At 37.0% G+C, this 19,154-nt stretch overlaps 1 protein-coding gene across 8 annotated transcripts in view; it reads right to left on the minus strand.

The window, feature by feature from the left end:
• The window catches only part of IQUB (IQ motif and ubiquitin domain containing), a 79,774-nt gene that overhangs the window by 31,105 nt on the left and 29,515 nt on the right, over positions 1-19,154 (minus strand). For all 8 annotated transcript variants that reach the window (XM_065542520.1, XM_074035890.1, XM_005550639.4 and 5 more), the window contains one exon: positions 14,163-14,373. In XM_065542520.1, coding sequence (XP_065398592.1) covers positions 14,163-14,373 — 211 coding nt within the window. The remainder of the gene's footprint in view (positions 1-14,162; positions 14,374-19,154) is intronic.

Below are 19,154 nucleotides of genomic sequence, written 5' to 3' on the forward strand. Positions count from 1 at the left end.
CTATGTCACTGCTAAAATGATAAAAGAAATACGAAAGACAGGAGAAATGAGAGAGACCTGAATCAGTACTAAAAATCTGAAAGGAATTTATCCCTATGTAAGAAACCCTGGGGAATTTCGAAAAGATATAGTGCAGATACTACCAAATAAATGAAAGACTGTCAAAAAAGCACATAAATGTTGTTATCCAAACTTCTGCTTTCTCATTTCAGAAAGTGAACATCGTAGCAGAAGATGGGAAACCCCAACTTAAGCAACTCGGAACTAGAGAAAAGAGCAGCTTATCAAGCTATTTGACAGTTTACCATGCTTTAAGAAAGTCTTTGAGAAACTTTCAGAAGAATGCCTAACATTTCAAGTCACTGCAGAAGATAATAACAACTATGAGCTTATGCAAAAAAAAGAAAAATATTTTAAATAGTACAGAAAGCAAGAAGAGAAAAGCAAAAAAAAAAAAAAAAAAGCATAATAGTTATGTTAAAATATGAAATGATTATACAGATATTTTTCTGTTGAAAATAAGATAATTTTGCAAAATTCTAGGGACATGATGTTTCCAGAGGGGACACTTGAAAAAAACTGACACCAAAGGTGAAATTTAAAAGGTTAGCAGAGGGGGCACGCCCAAGATGGCCAAATAGGAACAGCTCCAGCCTCCAGCTCCCAGCGTGAGCGACACAGAAGACAGGTGATTTCTGCATTTTCAACTGAGGTACCGGGTTCATCTAACTGGGGCATGTCGGACAGTTTGCGCTGGTCCCCGGGTGCAGCCCGACCAGCGAGAGCTGAAGCAGGGCGAGGCATCGCCTTACCTGGGGAGCGCAAGGGCGAAGGGAATTCCTTTTCCTAGCCAAAGGAAAGTGAGACACACAACACCTGGAAAATTGGGTAACTCCCACCCTAATACTGCGCTTTACCAAGGGTCTTAGCAAATAGCACACCAGATTATATCCCACACCTGGCCTGGAGGGTCCCACGCCCATGGAGCCTCCCTCATTGCTAGCACAGCAGTCTGAGATCTAACTGCAAAGTGGCAGCGAGCCTGGGGGAGGGGCGCCTGCCATTGCTGAGGCTTAAGTAGGTAAACAAAGCTGCTGAGAAGTTCGAATTGTGGGGAGCCCACCACAGCTCAAGGAGGCCTGCCTGCCTCTACAGACTCCACCTCTGGGGACAGGGCATAGCTAAACAAAAAGCAGCAGAAACCTCAGAAGAGGTAAATGTCCCTGTCTGACAGCTTTGAAAAGACCAGCGGATCCCCCAGCATGAAGGTTGAGATCTGAGAACGGACAGACTGCCTGCTCAAGTGAGTCCCTGACCCCTGAATGGCCTAACTGGGAGACATCCCCCACTAGGTGCAGACTAATACCTCACACCTCACACAGCTGGGTACACCCCTGAGATGAAGCTTCCAGAGCAAGAATCAGACAGCAACACTTGCTGTTCAGCAATATTCTATCTTCTGCAGCCTCTGCTGCTGATACCCAGGCAAACAGGGTCTGGAGTGGACCTCAAGCAAACTCCAACAGACCTGCAGCTGAGGGTCCTGACTGTTAGAAGGAAAACTAACAAACAGAAAGGACACCCACACCAAAACCCCATCAGTACGTCACCATCATCAAAGACTAAAGGCAGATAAAATCACAAAGATGGGGGGAAAAGCAGGGCAGAAAAGCTGGAAATTCAAAAAATCAGAGTGCATCTCCCCCTCCAAAGCAACGCAACTCATCGCCAGCAACAGAACAAAGCTGGACGGAGGATGACTTTGACCAGTTGAGAGAAGAAGGCTTCAGTTGATCAAACTTCTCAGAGCTAAAGGAGGAACTACGTAACCAGTACAAAGAAACTAAAAACCTCGAAAAAAGAATGGATGAATGGATAACTAGAATAACCAATGTAGAGAAGACCTTAAAAGAACTGATAGACATGAAAACCATAACATGAGAACTACGTGACAAATGCACAAGCTTCAGTAACCAACTTGATCAACTGGAAAAAAGAGTATCAGCGACTGAAGATCAAATGAATGAAATGAAGCAAGAAGAGAAGTGTAGAGGAAAAAGAGTAAAAAGAAATGAACAAAGACTCCAAGAAACATGGGATTATGTGAAAAGACCAAATCTACGTCTGATTGGTGTGCCTGAAAGTGACGGGGAAAATGGAACCAAGTTGGAAAACACTCCGCAGGATATCATCCAGGAGAACTTTCCCAACCTAGTAAGGCAGGCCAACATTCAAATTCAGGAAATACAGAGAATGCCACAAAGATACTCCTCGAGAAGAGCAACTCTAAGACACATAATTGTCAGATTCACCAAAGTTGAAATGAAGGAAAAAATGTTAAGGGCAGCCAGAGAGAAAGGTCGGGTTACACACAAAGAAAAGGCCACCAGACTAACAGCAGATCTCTCGGCAGAAACTCTCCAAGCCAGAAGAGAGTGGAGGCCAATATTCAACATTCTTAAAGAAAAGAATTTTCAACCCAGAATTTCATATCCAGCCAAACTAAGTTTCACAAGTGAAGGAGAAATAAAATCCTTTACAGACAAGCAAATGCTTAGAGATTTTGTCACCACCAGGCCTGCCCTACAAGAGATCCTGAAGCAAGCACTAAAGTTGTAAAGGAACAACAGGTACCAGCCATTGCAAAAACATGCCAAAATGTAAAGTCCATCGATGCTAGGAAGAAACTGCGTCAACTAGCGAGTAAAATAACCAGCTAATATCATAATGACAGGATCAAGTTCACACATAACAATATTAACCTTAAATGTAAATGGACTAAATGGTCCAACTAAAAGACACAAACTGGCAAACTGGATAAAGAGTCAAGACCCATCAGTTTGTTGTATTCAGGAGACCCATCTCACATGCAGAGACACATACAGGCTCAAAATAAACGGATGGAGGAAGATCTACCAAGCAAATGGAAAACAAAAAAAAGCAGGGGTTGCAATCCTAGTCTCTGATAAAACAGACTTTAAACCATCAAAGATCAAATGAGACAAAGAAGGCCATTACATAATGGTAAAGGGATCAATTCAGCAGGAAGAGCTAACTATCCTAAATATATATGCACACTATACAGGAGCATCCAGATTCATAAATCAGTCCTTAGAGACTTATAAAGAGACTTAGACTCCCATACAATAATAATGGGAGACTTTAACACCCCACTGTCAACATTAGACACATCAACATGACAGAAAGTTAACAAGGATATCCAGGAATTGAACTCAACTCTGCACCAAGTGGACCTTATAGACATCTACAGAACTCCCCACCCCAAATCAAGAGAATATACATTCTTCTCAGCACCACATTGCACTTATTCCAAAATTGACCACATAGTTGCAAGTAAAGCATTCCTCAGCAAATGTGAAAGAACAGAAATTATAACAAACTGTCTCTCAGACTACAGTGCAGTCAAACTAGAACTCAGGACTAAGAAACTCAATCAAAACCGCTCAACTACATGGAAATTGAACAACCTGCTCCTGAATGACTACTGGGTACATAACGATATGAAGGCAGAAATAAAGATGTTCTTTGAAACCAGTGAGAACAAAGATACAACATACCAGAATCTCTGGGACACATTTAAAGCAGTGTGTGGAGGGAAATTTATAGCACCAAATGCCCACAAGAGAAAGTAGGAAAGATCTAAAACTGACACCCTAACATCACAATTAAAAGAACTAGAGAAGCAAGAGCAAACACATTCAAAAGGTAGCAGAAAGCAAGAAATAACTAAGATCAGAGCAGAACTGAAGGAGATAGAGATACAAAAAAACCCTCAAAAAAATCAATAAATCAAGGGGCTGGTTTTTGAAAAGATCAACAAAATTGATAGACTGCTAGCAAGACTAATAAAGAAGAAAAGAGAGAAGAATCAAATAGATGCAATAAAAAGTGATAAAGGGGATATCACCATCAACCCCACAGAAATACAAACTACCATCAGAGAATACTATAAACGCCTCTATGCAAATAAACTAGAAAACCTAGAAGAAATGGATAATTTCCTGGACACTTACGCTCTCCCAAGATTAAACCAGGAAGAAGTTGAATCCCTGAACAGACCAACAGCAGGCTCTGAAATTGAGGCCATAATTAATAGCCTACCAACCAAAAAAAGTCCAGGACCAGACGGATTCACAGCCGAATTCTACCAGAGGTACAAGGAGAAGTTGGTACCATTCCTTCTGAAACTATTCCAATCAACAGAAAAAGAGGGAATCCTCCCTAACTCATTTTATGAGGCCAACATCATCCTGATAACAAAGCCTGGCAGAGACACAACAAAAAAAGAGAATTTTAGACCAATAACCCTGATGAACATCAATGCAAAAATCCTCAATAAAATACTGGCAAACCGAATCCAGCAGCACATCAAAAAGCTTATCCACCATGATCAAGTGGGCGTCATCCCTGGGATGCAAGGCTGGTTCAACATATGCAAATCAATAAACGTAATCCAGCATATAAACAGAACCAAAGACAAAAACCACATGATCATCTCAATAGATGCAGAAAATGCCTTTGACAAAATTCAACAGCCCTTCATGCTAAAATCTCGCAATAAATTCGGTATTGATGGAAAGCAAATCAAAATAATAAGAGTTATTTATGACAAACCCACAGACAATATCATACTGAATGGGCAAAAACTGGAAGCATTCCCTTTGAAAACTGGCACAAGACAGGGATGCCCTCTCTCACCACTCCTATTCAACACAGTGTTGGAAGTTCTGGCTACGGTAATCAGGCAAGAGAAAGAAATCAACGGTATTCAGTTAGGAAAAGAAGTCAAATTGTCCCTGTTTGCAGATGACATGATTGTATATTTAGAAAACCCCATTATCTCAGCCCAAAATCTCCTTAAACTGATAAGCAACTTCAGCAAAGTATCAGGATACAAAATCAATGTGCAAAAATCACAAGCATTCTTATATACCAGTAGCAGACAAACAGAGAGTCAAATCATGAATGAACTCCCATTCACAATAGCTTCAAAGAGAATAAAATACCTAGGAATCCAACTTACAAGGGATGTAAAGGACCTCTTCAAGGAGAACTACAAACCACTGCTCAGTGAAATAAAAGAGGACACAAACAAATGGAAGAACATACCGTGCTCATGGATAGGAAGAATCGATATTGTGAAAATGGCCATACTGCCCAAGGTAATTTATAGATTCAATGCCATCCCCATTAAGCTACCAATGACTTTCTTCACAGAATTGGAAAAAACTGCTTTAAAGTTCATATGGAACCAAAAAAGACCCCACATTGCCAAGACAATCCTAAGCCAAAAGAACAAAGCTGGAGGCATCATGCTACCTGACTTCAAACTATACTACAAGGCTACAGTAACCAAAACAGCATGGTACTGGTACCAAAACAGAGATATAGACCAATGGAACAGAACAGAGCACTCAGAAATAATAACACATCTACAGCCATCTGATCTTTGACAAACCTGATAAAAACAAGAAATGGGGAAAGGATTTCCTATTTAATAAATGGTGCTGGGAAAATTGGCTAGCCATAAGTAGAAAGCTGAAACTGGATCCTTTCCTTACTCCTTATATGAAAATTAATTCAAGATGGATTAGAGACTTAAATGTTAGACCAAAACCCATAAAATCCTTAGAAGAAAACCTAGGTAATACCATTCAGGACATAGGCATGGGCAAGGACTTCATGTCTAAAACACCAAAAGCAATGGCAACAAAAGCCAAAATTGACAAATGGGATCTAATTAAACTAAAGAGCTTCAAAAGAAACTACCATCAGAGTGAACAGACAACCGACAGAATGGGAGAAAATTTTTGCAATCTACTCATCAGACAAAGGGCTAATATCCAGAACCTACAAAGAACTCAAACAAATTTACAAGAAAAAAACAAACAACCCCATCAAAAAGTGGGCAAAGGATATGAACAGATACTTCTCAAAAGAAGACATTCATACAGCCAACAGACACATGAAAAAATGCTCATCATCACTCGCCATCAGAGAAATGCAAATCAAAACCACAATGAGATACCCATCTCACACCAGTTAGAATGGCAATCATTAAAAAGTCAGGAAACAACAGGTGCTGGAGAGGATGTGGAGAAATAGGAACACTTTTACACTGTTGGTGGGACTGTAAACTAGTTCAACCATTGTGGAAAACAGTGTGGCGATTCCTGAAGGATCTAGAACTAGAAATACCGTATGACCCAGCCATCCCATTACTGGGTATATACCAAAGGATTATAAGTCATGCTGCTATAAAGACACATGCACACGTATGTTTATTTTGGCACTATTCACAATAGCAAAGACTTGGAATCAACCCAAACGTCCATCAGTGACAGACTGGATTAAGAAAATGTGGCACATATACACCATGGAATACTATGCAGCCATAAAAAAGGATGAGTTCGTGTCCTTTGTAGGGATATGGATGCAGCTGAGAAACCATCATTCTGAGCAAACTATCGCAAGAACAGAAAACCAAATACCACATGTTCTCACTCATAGGTAGGAACTGAACAGTGAGATCACTTGGACACAGGAAGGGGAACATCACATACCAGGTCCTATTGTGGGGAGGGGGGAGGAGGGAGGGATAGCATTAGGAGATATACCTAATGTAAATGACTAGTTAATGGGTGCAGCACACCAACATGGCACATGTACACATATGTAACAAACCTGCACGTTGTGCACATGTACCCTAGAACTTAAAGTATAAAAAAAGAAAAAAAGGTTAGCAGATATGAACAAAAAAGAAAGCAGAAGTAGCAATATTAAAACATAAAACTGGGGGGAGAACCTCAAAATTCAGGTCTTTTAGGTAGAAGGTGATTTTATGATGAAACATCTGACTGTCATGAATGTTTATACAGGAAATCATATACCATCAAGTATGTTTTTAAAAATTCTATCAATTATCAATACAATGTTGGGGAGTATATTTTTTATAATTAAAAAATAGATAAAATACAAATGCATTAATCTATGACAGAGCCAAGTAAAAAAATTAAAAGCATGAGATATGTGAACAACGATTTTTAAAAATTAAATTGTCATACATCAAGCTCTGAACACCAAAAGCTGAAAATGTAACCTCATTTTCCAAGTTCAATAAACCATTTATATAGATATATCACATTGTTGTAGAAATCAGAAATGTTACAAACTACATTTTTGCCACAGAACAATTAAACTAGAATAACAAAAGTTTAAATAGAAATATTCCAATTGCTTGTTAATTGAAGAAATATCATCAAAAATAACAATTTAATCAAAGAAAAGTAAAAAGCATAACAATATTAATAAAAAAACGCTACATGTCAAAATGCATAGGATGCAACAAAAATTTCAGCAAGATAAACTTGGGGAAATTTGGTATAAATAATCCTCAAATGTCAGTCATGTACCTGTCAAAAGGAGGAGGGATTTATAAAAAGCTGTAATGTTTGTAATAATCAACCATAAGTCTTCTCTGATAGATCATGTCTTCTGGGCACTTCGCCCATTCTTCATGACTAAAGTTTACTGAGAACAGTTTTGATCATTACTCTGCTACCTTGGAATATACATCTGGACTGGGAACCCAAACTCACTTAAGCCATGTTTGTGCTATGCTCTGCATAGACGTGAAAGCAAAACAGGTTGAAACTGCAGCCCACTGCTCATTATTCTGAACAAATATTCCCAAAGTCACTTTAGTCATTGGCATGTATCATAAGTTTCAGTTCATTCCACGTTTTTTTGGATTTTCTGAACTCTTCCTAAAAATACTTATGTGCCACATTTATAGTTCTCCTTGTTTACTGCACCTCTCACATGCAGCAACCATGGTTTTGAATTTGCAGAATAAATTCTGTCCTTGCACTTCCACGAGCAGGATGCTCATGGATTCCTCCCCATACACAGTAGGCTTCTTTTCCATCCATAGAGGTTTACATAGCTTTAGCTTCAATAAATAAATGGGAAATTTGTAAAAATATAGAAAATCTAAACAACATTATCAACCAACTTGATCTAATTGCCATTTATTGATTACTACACCCAAACACAATAGAAAGTCAATTCTTCCTACATGCACACAGAATATTCTCCAATGTCATTTGTATTCCAGTTGTTAAAATAAGTCTCAATAAATTTAAAAGAACTCAAATTGGTGAGGCACGGTGGCGCACGCTTGTAATCCCAGCACTTTGGAAGGCAGAAGTGGGCAGATCACCTGAGATCGGGAGTTTACGACCAGCCTTACCAACATGGAGAAACCCCATCTCTACTAAAAATACAAAATTAGCCCAGTGTAATGGCGCATGCCTGTAATCCCAGCTACTCAGGGGGCTGAGGCAGGAGAATCACTGAACCTGGGAGTCAGAGGTTGTGGTGAGCCAAGATCATGCCATTGCACTCCAGCCTGGGCAACAAGAGCAAAACACCGTCTCAGAAGGAAAAAAAAACAAAAAACAAAACTCAAATTATACAAAATTACATTCTCCCATTACAATAAAATTAGAAATCAGTAACAGAAAGATATCTGAAAAATCCCCAAGTATTTAGCAATTAAATAACCTACTTCTAAATATTCCATGGGTCAAGAAATAATCAAAAGGATAATTACAAAGTATTTTGAACTGAAAGAAAATGTCAACTCAACGTATCAAAATGTGAGGATGCAGCTGAAGCAATACTTAAGGGAAAATTTACAGCACCAAACACCTATAATTAGGAAAGAAGAAAGTTCTCAAATCAAATGACCTCAGCTTCCACCACAGGACTGGAAGAGGAGTAAACTGAACCAAAGGTAAGCATAATGAAGGAAATAAATAACAATAGAAATTAACAATTAAAATTAATAGAAATTAAATGGAACAGAGAAAAAGAACTGGGAAAAATCAGGGGAAGAGTAATAAAACTGATAAATCCCTAGGCAGACTGATCAGGAAAAAAAGGAGGAGACACAAAATTACCAGGTATTGAGGTAACATCACTATAGATCCGATAGGTATTAAAAGGATAACATGGAACATTATTAATATTTTTATGCCAATAAATTCAACAACTCAGATACAATTACCAATTTCTTTAAAGACAGTAACTATCAAAGCTTACTCAATGATAAATAAGTCGCATGAATACCCCTATACTTATTAAAGAAATTGAATTTATAGTTTAAACCTTCCCACAAAGAAAACTCCAGACCTAGTTGGTATCACTGTTGAATTCCTAACATTTTATGAAGAAATCCTACTAATTTTACACAAACTGTTTTAGAAAATTGAAGAGCACAGAGGAAATTCGCATTATGCAAATACTAAAACCAGAGAGTAACATAACAAGGAAAAAAAGTCACAGACCAATATCCCTTAGGAATGTAGATGCAAAAATTCTAAAACAAAATTTTGGCAAATCAAGTTTGACAGTATATAAAGATAAGGCAATAACAGGATGTGGGGCCTTTGGGGATGTGATCAGATAATGACGGTGGAACCCTCATGAATGGGATTATTGCCCTTATTAAATAGACCCAAGAAAGCTCTTCATCCCTTCCGCTATGTGAGATCACAGTGAGAAGGCACTATCTACGAACTAGGAAACAAACCATCCCCAGACACAGAGTCGGCTGGTGCCCTGACCTTGGAGTTTCCGAACTTGAGAACTCTAAAGAATAAATTTCTGTTATTTATGTCTATGGCATTTTGTTATAGTAGCCCGAATAGACTACGATCTTAAAGATGCAAAGGCAATACAATGGAGAAATGACAGTGTTTTCGACAAATGCTAAAGGAAAACTGGATGTTCAAAAGCAAAAAATTTAAAAATTCATCTCAACACATATCTCACATTTCATGCAAAGTTTATTTCAAACTGGATAACATACCTAAATTCAAAATATAATATAAAACTTCCAGAACACATAGGAGAAAAGCTGTGGGACCTTAAGTTTGGTGATGAGTTTTTAGATATAACACCAAAAGCATGATTCACATGAGAAGAAACTAATAGGACTTATTGAAATTAAAACCTTTTGCTCTAAGAAATACACTGTTGAAAGAATGAAAAGACATGCCAAAGACTGAAAGAATGGAAACCTGCCTGAAGACTGTGGGAAAAGAGTAGATCCTCTGAACACACCCTCACCTCTCACTTCCTTTCCTCACCACTAGCTGCTGTTTCTCCCCTGTACTCCTTTGGGAGATGAGTGAATGGGAAGGGGCAGTTCTTACTTGGCTGGATAAACCCCCACTCTCCAGGCCTGTCAGATGATTCAAACTCACCATCCTGAGGCTCTTGAGCTGAACCGCAACTCCCCTGGCCCAAGACAGATGTATTTGCACTCCAGGTAGCCACTTAGGGATAAACTAGCTGTTCACTTCAAGCTTCTTTCTGACAAGATCCCTTCATTTCTATAGCTGGCCCTATTAAATAGGACCAAGAGCACCTCAAATTACACTATTGCATGCTCACTCTCTCTTGTTTTCTCTACTGTATAGTCCCCTTTTGATAGAAAACAAAGATACATCTCTGTTTTAAAAATCCTGGGAGTGCTATAAATAATGCAGCTGTACTCTCCAATATCAAAGAAGTCTGAAAGCCCTCCTCTAGTTCTCTGGGTTTCCTTGTTTAGAGTCAGACACCAGTCTACCATCCTGGTCAAGGTTCAGGCAACAATCCTCGTTGTTCCCCAAACACAGGGAATATTTCAAAGCTCACCAAGAGTACTCCCTTGAAGCTCCTCTCACTAGCAATGGCTCTCCCCAAATGGAGAGCAATGGCTCTCTCCAAAAAAACCTACCTTACTAACCTCTTCAAATATCTCCTAGCCCTTCTTATACCTTTTATTTTGTTAAGTGACCCATGAACCAATAAATAGGTCCTATTTTACTTCCTTTGTAAATTCTTTATGAGGGAGAGAGAGATTGACTCTCATTGACTCTGGTATCTTGATATCTCACCTATTGGAGCCTCAGTCAAAAATAAGGCAGCTTGATAGCACCCTCCAGAAAGGCTACAATGAAAAAGACAGAAGCGTCCAATGTTGGAGTGGATGACAGGGCAATTAAAACTCTCATACTCTTCCATAGGAGTTTAAAATGATACAACCTCTAAAAAACTATCTGGTGAGATTCGCTAAAGCTGAATTATGTCTATCCTATGATCCGGCAATTCCACTGCTAGGTTAACACCCTGAGAGAAATGTGTGTGTGTGTGCATGTGTGTATGTGTACATATACACAAGTAGTACTACTACAAACATCCGTTGGTGAATATATATATATATATATATTCACCAAAGTGTACTACTTATATTTGCCAAAAACTAGTTGTGGGGGGCGGGGTGGGAAGGACCAAATCCACAGTAAAATGGATACATAATGTATGGCTCATCCATGCAATGGCACACTATCCAGAAACGAGAATAAACAAAGGGCAACTACTCACAATAAAAGGATCAGTCTCATGACACAACACTGAATTTTGAAAAACAAACGCAAAAAATTCTATTCTGCATAATTGTACCTATATAAAATTTTTAAATAGACAAAACAACCCCAATTATTCTATTTAGAATATGGGATACTTAGCACCTTTTTTTCCAAGTAATGGCCCTAGTGACAATTCAGAACGATAAAAGAGATCACCTTCAACATATTGCTATAAAAAGACATAAAAATCAAATATTATTGCCTGGAGATAGCTTCATCTTTGACATATTACCTTATACAGCTAAGTTTATTTTCTTAAATTGATATCATTTTGCTTTTATTACTGAAAAACAGGTTACCTTGAGAAAAAGTTAAGTTTCATATTATGAATTATAGCTCAAAGTATACAATTATCATTATGAGCCACAAGAGGGCAGCAGTTCCAAGGAATGGAGTTATGACTATGAAATGAAATTACAGAAGAGCAACATAAATTATTGAGTTTGTGAACCACAGATTTTTTAACAGAACTTAAAAATTATTATTCCAAGGCTTTTAATTTAGAATTTTAGGACTAGAAAAACCCGAAAGACGTCTCTTTTATATAAGAAACTTCACGTATTTCATTTTCCTCCATATATAAATCATATGTGGACTTATATAAAATATATCTGTTTTACTTTAGTATGAAAATTCTGTATAAAATCATTTGCCATAGAACAATAGCTCACATATGTATAGGTCCTTAAACTTTTTAAAATACTTTCATAAATGTAATATTTTATCCTTTTTACTCTATTAAGCCCTCTGAAGTAGACATGCCAAAAATTATTAATTCCCTTTTATAGATGAAGAAATTGAGGTTCGGGAGAAGTGACTAACTTGTCCTAATTAACACCACTAATAATTAGAAAAGGCAGAAGCTCATTCAACATATTTCCTATTATTTTGCACAGTTGTCTGTTAACCACACAAGTATCCTTTAGTCACATATGAATTTAGAATATTATTTTAATAGAGCTCTGCTCTAATAGAATGTTAGTTTTAAACTTGTCAATAAGACCTTTCATAGATACCTGGCTAATGATGTTCTCTATTGAACTACTGACACTTAATAATCTGTTATTTTCTGATAGAAAAAATGGAAGTAGAAGTGAAGTTTAAAGTAAAATAAGCAGTATTTTCAGAGGATGATGATTAGGATAAAAGGGAAAACAGACACACAATTCTAGGGAACAGGCTTAACAGTTACCTCAAAAACTACCATAGTAGTTGTAAATGTTTACCATAAGCTGTAAATATTCCTAAAGCCACTCAATTTTTATGTTACCAGGAAAATGAATTTATTAATATTGTTTATTAGCCCTAATGTTTAATTATATTATTTTTGGTAAATACAATATTATAGCTATAAAAACAGACTCAATATCTGATGCTTAAAAATGTATCCAATTAGAAAGGAAACTGCAACTTCAGGAACAGAACATATAACATCTACAAAAAAAAAATAGTATGCAATGAAACAAACGAATGGAAGAAAATTTGCTTAGTGTTATAAATAATCAGAGAGAAGTCAAAAACTTATTTCCTTGGACTAAAATATCCCATTAAACTACAAAGGTCAATTGAGGCTACTTCTAGGTTTTAAATTTTTCCATGTCTTCATAAGGGTCTAATTTCTCCACTCTCAGATATCTGGTGTATTACATAACTCTTCTGCTTCAGTTATTTCCACCTTACCAGGTACCGCTGGCAAAGCAGAAGCTAGAGATAGTTGCATTAGTACAACCCTGGGTTTCTTCCTTTTATTCATTCATTCATTCATTTTACAAACATTTGTTGGGCATACAAGCTAAGCACAGTAAAAGACAGCTCATCAAAAAATAAATGAATTATTCCCTCATGGCATAAATAAATGTTAAACAAAAGATGTATTATTACTAAAGAAATAACTAAGACTGAAAAAAAGACGTAGTATTACCAACTGTGGTGATATAAATGAAAAGTTTCAGGTGCAATGAAGACCATAAAATGACAAAACGATATCCAACTTATGTTGTCAATCACAAAAACCTTTAAGGAGGTGACATTTAACCTGAGATCCAAAGGTGGGCAATGGAGAAACACTTCCAAGAAGGGGAATGGTGTATCTACTGCCTGAGTAAAGAGTGCCTGGCTTATTCAAATAATTGAAACTTTTAATTTATCCATGACTAGCACATACACTGTAGAAGAAATAAGGTATAAAAGTCAAGGTGTAGAGAATATACATTTATATAGTATTATTAACAAGAGGGAATTTTTAAAATATTGCCAAGCCCCTTCTCTAAAGAGCAAAATCAGACAGGATACTGGATTGAGGGATTAAAGAACAACTCAACTTTGAGTTCACAAATTCCCAAACCACAAGAAAACCAGATTACACAGTACTTTCTCTCTTTATCTCACATGAATGAGGACCAAATGAAATAATATACTAAAACTGCATAATTCACAAAGCAGTATGTACATTTTAATTGTTAATATAAAAGCATTTCTAATTTCATTTCAGCCTTAATTCTTATTCCAAATATAAAGTGGTATTCATCTTTCAAAATTCTCTAGTGCAAATCTCCAAGACATCTCCCTAAAATAATAACCTTCCTTTTGTCTGCAGTAAGTCTATTTTTCCTATTAATGAAAAATTTAAAAATATTTTTTGCAAAGCCTTGTCAAACTTACATTCTAATGCATTATAAAGAAATTCAAAATCTTCACTTGTTTTAGGATTATGCCTCCGGTGATAGTCCAATTTTACCCATTCTTCTTTTTCTCTTATCTTCCTTAGTTCTTGCTGTGTTTCCCATTCCAACCTTAAGCTTTTCTGTCTTCTTAAATCCTCTACGAAGATTTTAGCATGCCATTGCCTGTAGTAAGTCTGTATCACTATCACCTATAGTTAAAAGGAAATAGAAAGTGTCTATCATCAACTTTTTGATCAGATATTAAAGGCAATGATGATTATTTAAATTCCAATTCCATGAGAAAATACTGAGTCTAGTTTTAGCCCTAGACTAAATAGATATTTTCACAAACACTAACATAAAAAGCATGTATAATGCATGTCACTGGTATTTGACTTTGAATTCTCCCAAATACACTTTCACAGAAAGATGTTTGTACAATCCTTAACAGAATAGACTCTGGAGTAAAACTTAGTTTGAATCTTCCTTCTGCTACTCACTAGTTGTTTGATTTTGGATAAGTTACTTGCCATCTCTATGCTTTAGTACCCTCATGTGTAAAACAGTGATAATAAAAGTATACATACAGAGTGCTTAACCCAAGCCTGATACATCATGAGTCCTCAATACTATTATTGTTATAAATATTAATTATCTCCATCTTATCTTAAATGCCACTAGCTTAGGCTCATGGTTATAACAAAACTGTATTTCCTAAATGCACATCAGGTAGGTATGTGTTGAAACCATCAAAGGCAGGTCAGATAAAATGGAGACTGAAGCAAACAAATATTTATTAAATTGTATTAAACATGAATATGTTTGGAAGTACACCATAGTACTAAACCCTCAAAAAGTCTATGATATAGCTGAGAGAGTTTATCACTTTTTTCTGAGAGTTTATAATTTTATTAAACTCATAAATAAAAATAAAATGTGAAGAGGTCAGATGATAGAGCTTATGCTGATGCATCCCTTACTCTCATCCTAATGCCTAATAATTATAGAAAAACTATGTAAAGCAGGTATCAACAAAGATACTGGATCAAACTGAAGGGGTCCCCCAAAAGAAGAGAAACTTTGAAGAATCCCTTCAACAAAAGAGGCTGGTAGAATTAATTGAGGAAAGAGTCTGTAACCTAATCATGCACTGGAGAAGCAAGTCAGAAAATACAGAAGGGGCTCTAGGACTGCTCTAAGCCCAAAACTGATGGATGGTCTGAGCAGAATGGCCACTAACCAGGTGACTGTTTAAAAAATGCAAAAAGGATAAGTTCCTGTAAAATAGTTAGGCAAGGAGCAACAGAGATATTCGTCCCTAGGCAAGAGTGGTGAGTGTCCCAGCTGATACCCAGAATGAAAAAAAAAAAAAGCCCCCATCTGGAAAACTAGCTTTCTCCCATAATCAAGCTTTACATGTCCCCTAAAATCATGGGGTCAGACTGGTTGAACCAATATGCTATTGGCACATTGGACATTAAGAATCTCAAACACATCAGCAGCATCTAGAAAATTATTAGAAATGCAAATTTTCAGGCCCCACCCCAGAGCTATTGATCAGAAACTCCTGGGGCAGCACAGGATTCTATATATTCATGAGCCCTCCAGATGATGCTTATAATAAAGTTTTAGAACTACTAGAGTAAATCAAAACAAAACAAAATACAAGAGCAGACTAAATATAGTTAATATTTTCACAGAGAAAGGAAAGGCTATCAGTATAAAATAATATAATGAGCCAAGAAAAAAGACTGGCAAAATTTTTATTTTTGAAATTTAAAAAATTAATAGAATACGGATTAGCCTGAGTGCTACTAAACTTGTTAAACTTATCTAAAACACCAAAACACATTTGTTTAAACACAGAAGTTTTTTCCCTTTCAAGTGACAATCCACGGATCAGCACAGCAGTTTGGGGCTGGTAGGAAAGCTCTGGCATATTTAACAATTGGTTTCCTACTTATATGTCCCAGATGGCTGGTCCACTTACCAGCTTCCAACCAGTAAACAGAGGGAAAAGGAGCAAAGAGCATTTTAAGAATGATAACTGTAAGTGGCTCACATTGTCCCTCACATCTCACTGTCCAGGTCTTAGTTATATGGCCTCACTGATACACAAGGGAGGTGATGAAATGTGGTCATCAGTGGAGCAGCCACATGCTCAGATAAAGCTCTACTACAATAGGAGAAGGGAAAAATGGGTATTGACAGAGAACTAGTAGTTTCTTCTAAGCTGATCTGCAGAATGTGCAGAACATAAGAAGTAATAAGTAGGCAAGAAAATTAGGTGAGAAAATCTTTTAGCATGCAGGACAAAGGTTCATAAAAATTTAAATGAATGAATGAAAAATAAGAGACATGAAAGATAAATCCCAGCATTCCAAAATGTTTCTTTTTTTTTTTTAATTTTTTTTTTTCTTTTTAGGCAAAGTCTCACTCTCACCCAGGCTGGAGTACAGTGGCGTGATCTCAGCTCACTGCAGCCTCCGTCTCCTGGGTTCAAGTGATTCTCATGCTTCCCTTCCTGAGCAGTTGGGACCACAGGCACGTGCCACTATGCCTGGCTAATTCTTCTATTTTTAGTAGAGACAGGGTTTCACCATGTTGCCGAGCTTGGTCTCCAACTTCTGGCCTCAAGTGATCTGCCTACCTCAGCCTCCCAAAGTACTGGGATTACAAGCCTGAGTCTTGGCATCTGGCCTCATTCAAAAATATTTCTGAGATAAGTTCCAGACAAAATGAGGAAAGTTGATTACAGAAATTCATAAAAACATAATAGAGGAATATTTCCCACAGCAAGACATGGACTCTCAGACAGGGTCCATCATCAAGTCTCAAGCATATTACAATAAGTTTGCCAAATACCCAGGATAAAGTGAAAATCCTGACAGCTTCTAGAAAGAGGAAACAATGAAAGGAGGGGGCAGGAAATGAAGAAAAGCCTAATAAGGTTCTTGACTTATTCATGGAAATAATATATAGCCTGATTAGATATGCACTTGATATAAAAAATTTAGTTATGTTAAAAAATATGTATGAGTAACTGTCAGAGGCGTGTGAACCAGAGCAACTCCATCTTGAATAGGAGCTGGGTAAAATGAGGCTGAAACTTACTGGGCTGCATTCCAGACTGCTAGGCATTGTAAGCCACAGGATGAGATAAGAGGTCAGTACAAGATACAGGTCATAAAGACCTTGCTAATAAAATAGGTTGCAGTAAAGAAGCTAGCTAAATCCCACCAAAACCAACATGGCGACGAGAGTGACCTCCTGTCATCCTCACTACTACACTCCCACCAGCGCCAAGATGGTTTACAAATGCCATGGCAACATCAGGAAGTTACCCTATATGGTCTAAAAACGGGAGGCATGAATAATTCACTCCTTGTTTAGCATATCATGAAGAAATAACCATAAAAATGGGCAACCGGCACCGGGCAACCCTCAGGTCTGCTCTGTCTGTGGAGTAGCCATTCTTTTGTTCCTTTACTTTCTTAATAAACTTGCTTTTACTTTATTCTACAGACTTGCCCTGAATTAGTTCTTGTGGGAGATCCAAGAACCCTATCTTGGGATCTGGATCGGGACCCCTTTTTTGTAACATAACCACTAGAAAAAATAAAATACTTATTTCTGAACTACAAAAGAACAAAAAAAGAAACATTTAATCAAACCAACAAAAAGAAAAGGCTAAAAAAGCATAAATAAGAATAATTAGTAAACAAAACAAAATGAAATAGCAAGAATGAGCCCAAAAATATCAGTAGTCACACATAACATCTTTCTTGAAACAAGAAAGATTTAAAATAGTAAATAGTGAACTCAAAACCTGTTAAAAAAATAAACATGACCCAAGTAGAAAGGAATCAAAGTTAAAATAACTTATTTAATGGAAATGTACTCCCTATATCAGCTTTTAACAAATCCCTCTGTTTACAGGTCACACCTCACTTCCACCTCCCACAGAACCTCCAATTCACCTTGCAAGACTCTATGGGGCAAATCTATTTGGTTCTTGATGCCATCCTCGTTGGCAGGCATTTAGATTTTCACTCCCTCTGTTCTGGTAAGTCAAGTTAACACTTCTCCATCTGCTTTAAAACTTAAAAAAAAAAAACCACAACTGACATTTACTCTTCTTATGTATTCTTTGTCCTTGTATATTTATACTTTTATTCTTTCAATATCATTTTTTGGAGTATGGAAAATGACAGCAATTTCCATTTCCTTACCTAATATCCATTCTCCTCTACTTTCTCTTACTAAGAAGATCTCAATCTCATTGAGGAGCAATGATATGCTACTTTAAAAATTCATTTATCACACACTTTTGCAGTAAGGATAGTCACATGACATAATTCAAGTCACTGGGATGCAAGTAGAAGTCACTGGGTGGGGCTTTCCGGGGAAATCCTTGAAGGTGGCATTCATGGAACATGCTGCCTTGACTTTTCCCTTCTTCTCACATAGAATGCAGGCATGATGAAAATTAGTCAACCATTTTATCTTCATACAGTAACAAGCTCATGATGAGCTTAATGGAGTAGAAAGATGAAAGCAGTTTATGATTCTGATGACATCATAGTCACCACCCATGCCCAGTATAGTAAGAAAGTAAAAATTAATTTAGACTGAGAAAGTAAAAAATTGTCAGGCTGGAATAACAGGCACTAATAAGGTCAGCTACAAAATTAACAAAAACAATATTTCTCCCAAGGACACTCTACAACTATAAAATATTTTAACAATCCCCTTCTTTGAGTGACTGCTATTTTCTTACTCACTGAGAAATTTTGTTCTCTAAATTCATAAACTATCAGAAACTTCCTGTTTGAAATTAGACCAGTAAGAAAGAAACATTCCACTCTTGCCTAAAGGTTGTACATCACTTTGACAGAGAGAAGCAGCCTCAATTTGCAACCAAGGTGCTGAACTTCAGAGAACTTCAAAGAAACATTTCTCATCTCCTTTAACTTTGTTTCCAAAGGAA

The sequence above is a fragment of the Macaca fascicularis genome, chromosome 3 (assembly GCF_037993035.2).
Source record: "Macaca fascicularis isolate 582-1 chromosome 3, T2T-MFA8v1.1".
Classification (NCBI taxonomy): domain Eukaryota; kingdom Metazoa; phylum Chordata; class Mammalia; order Primates; family Cercopithecidae; genus Macaca; species Macaca fascicularis.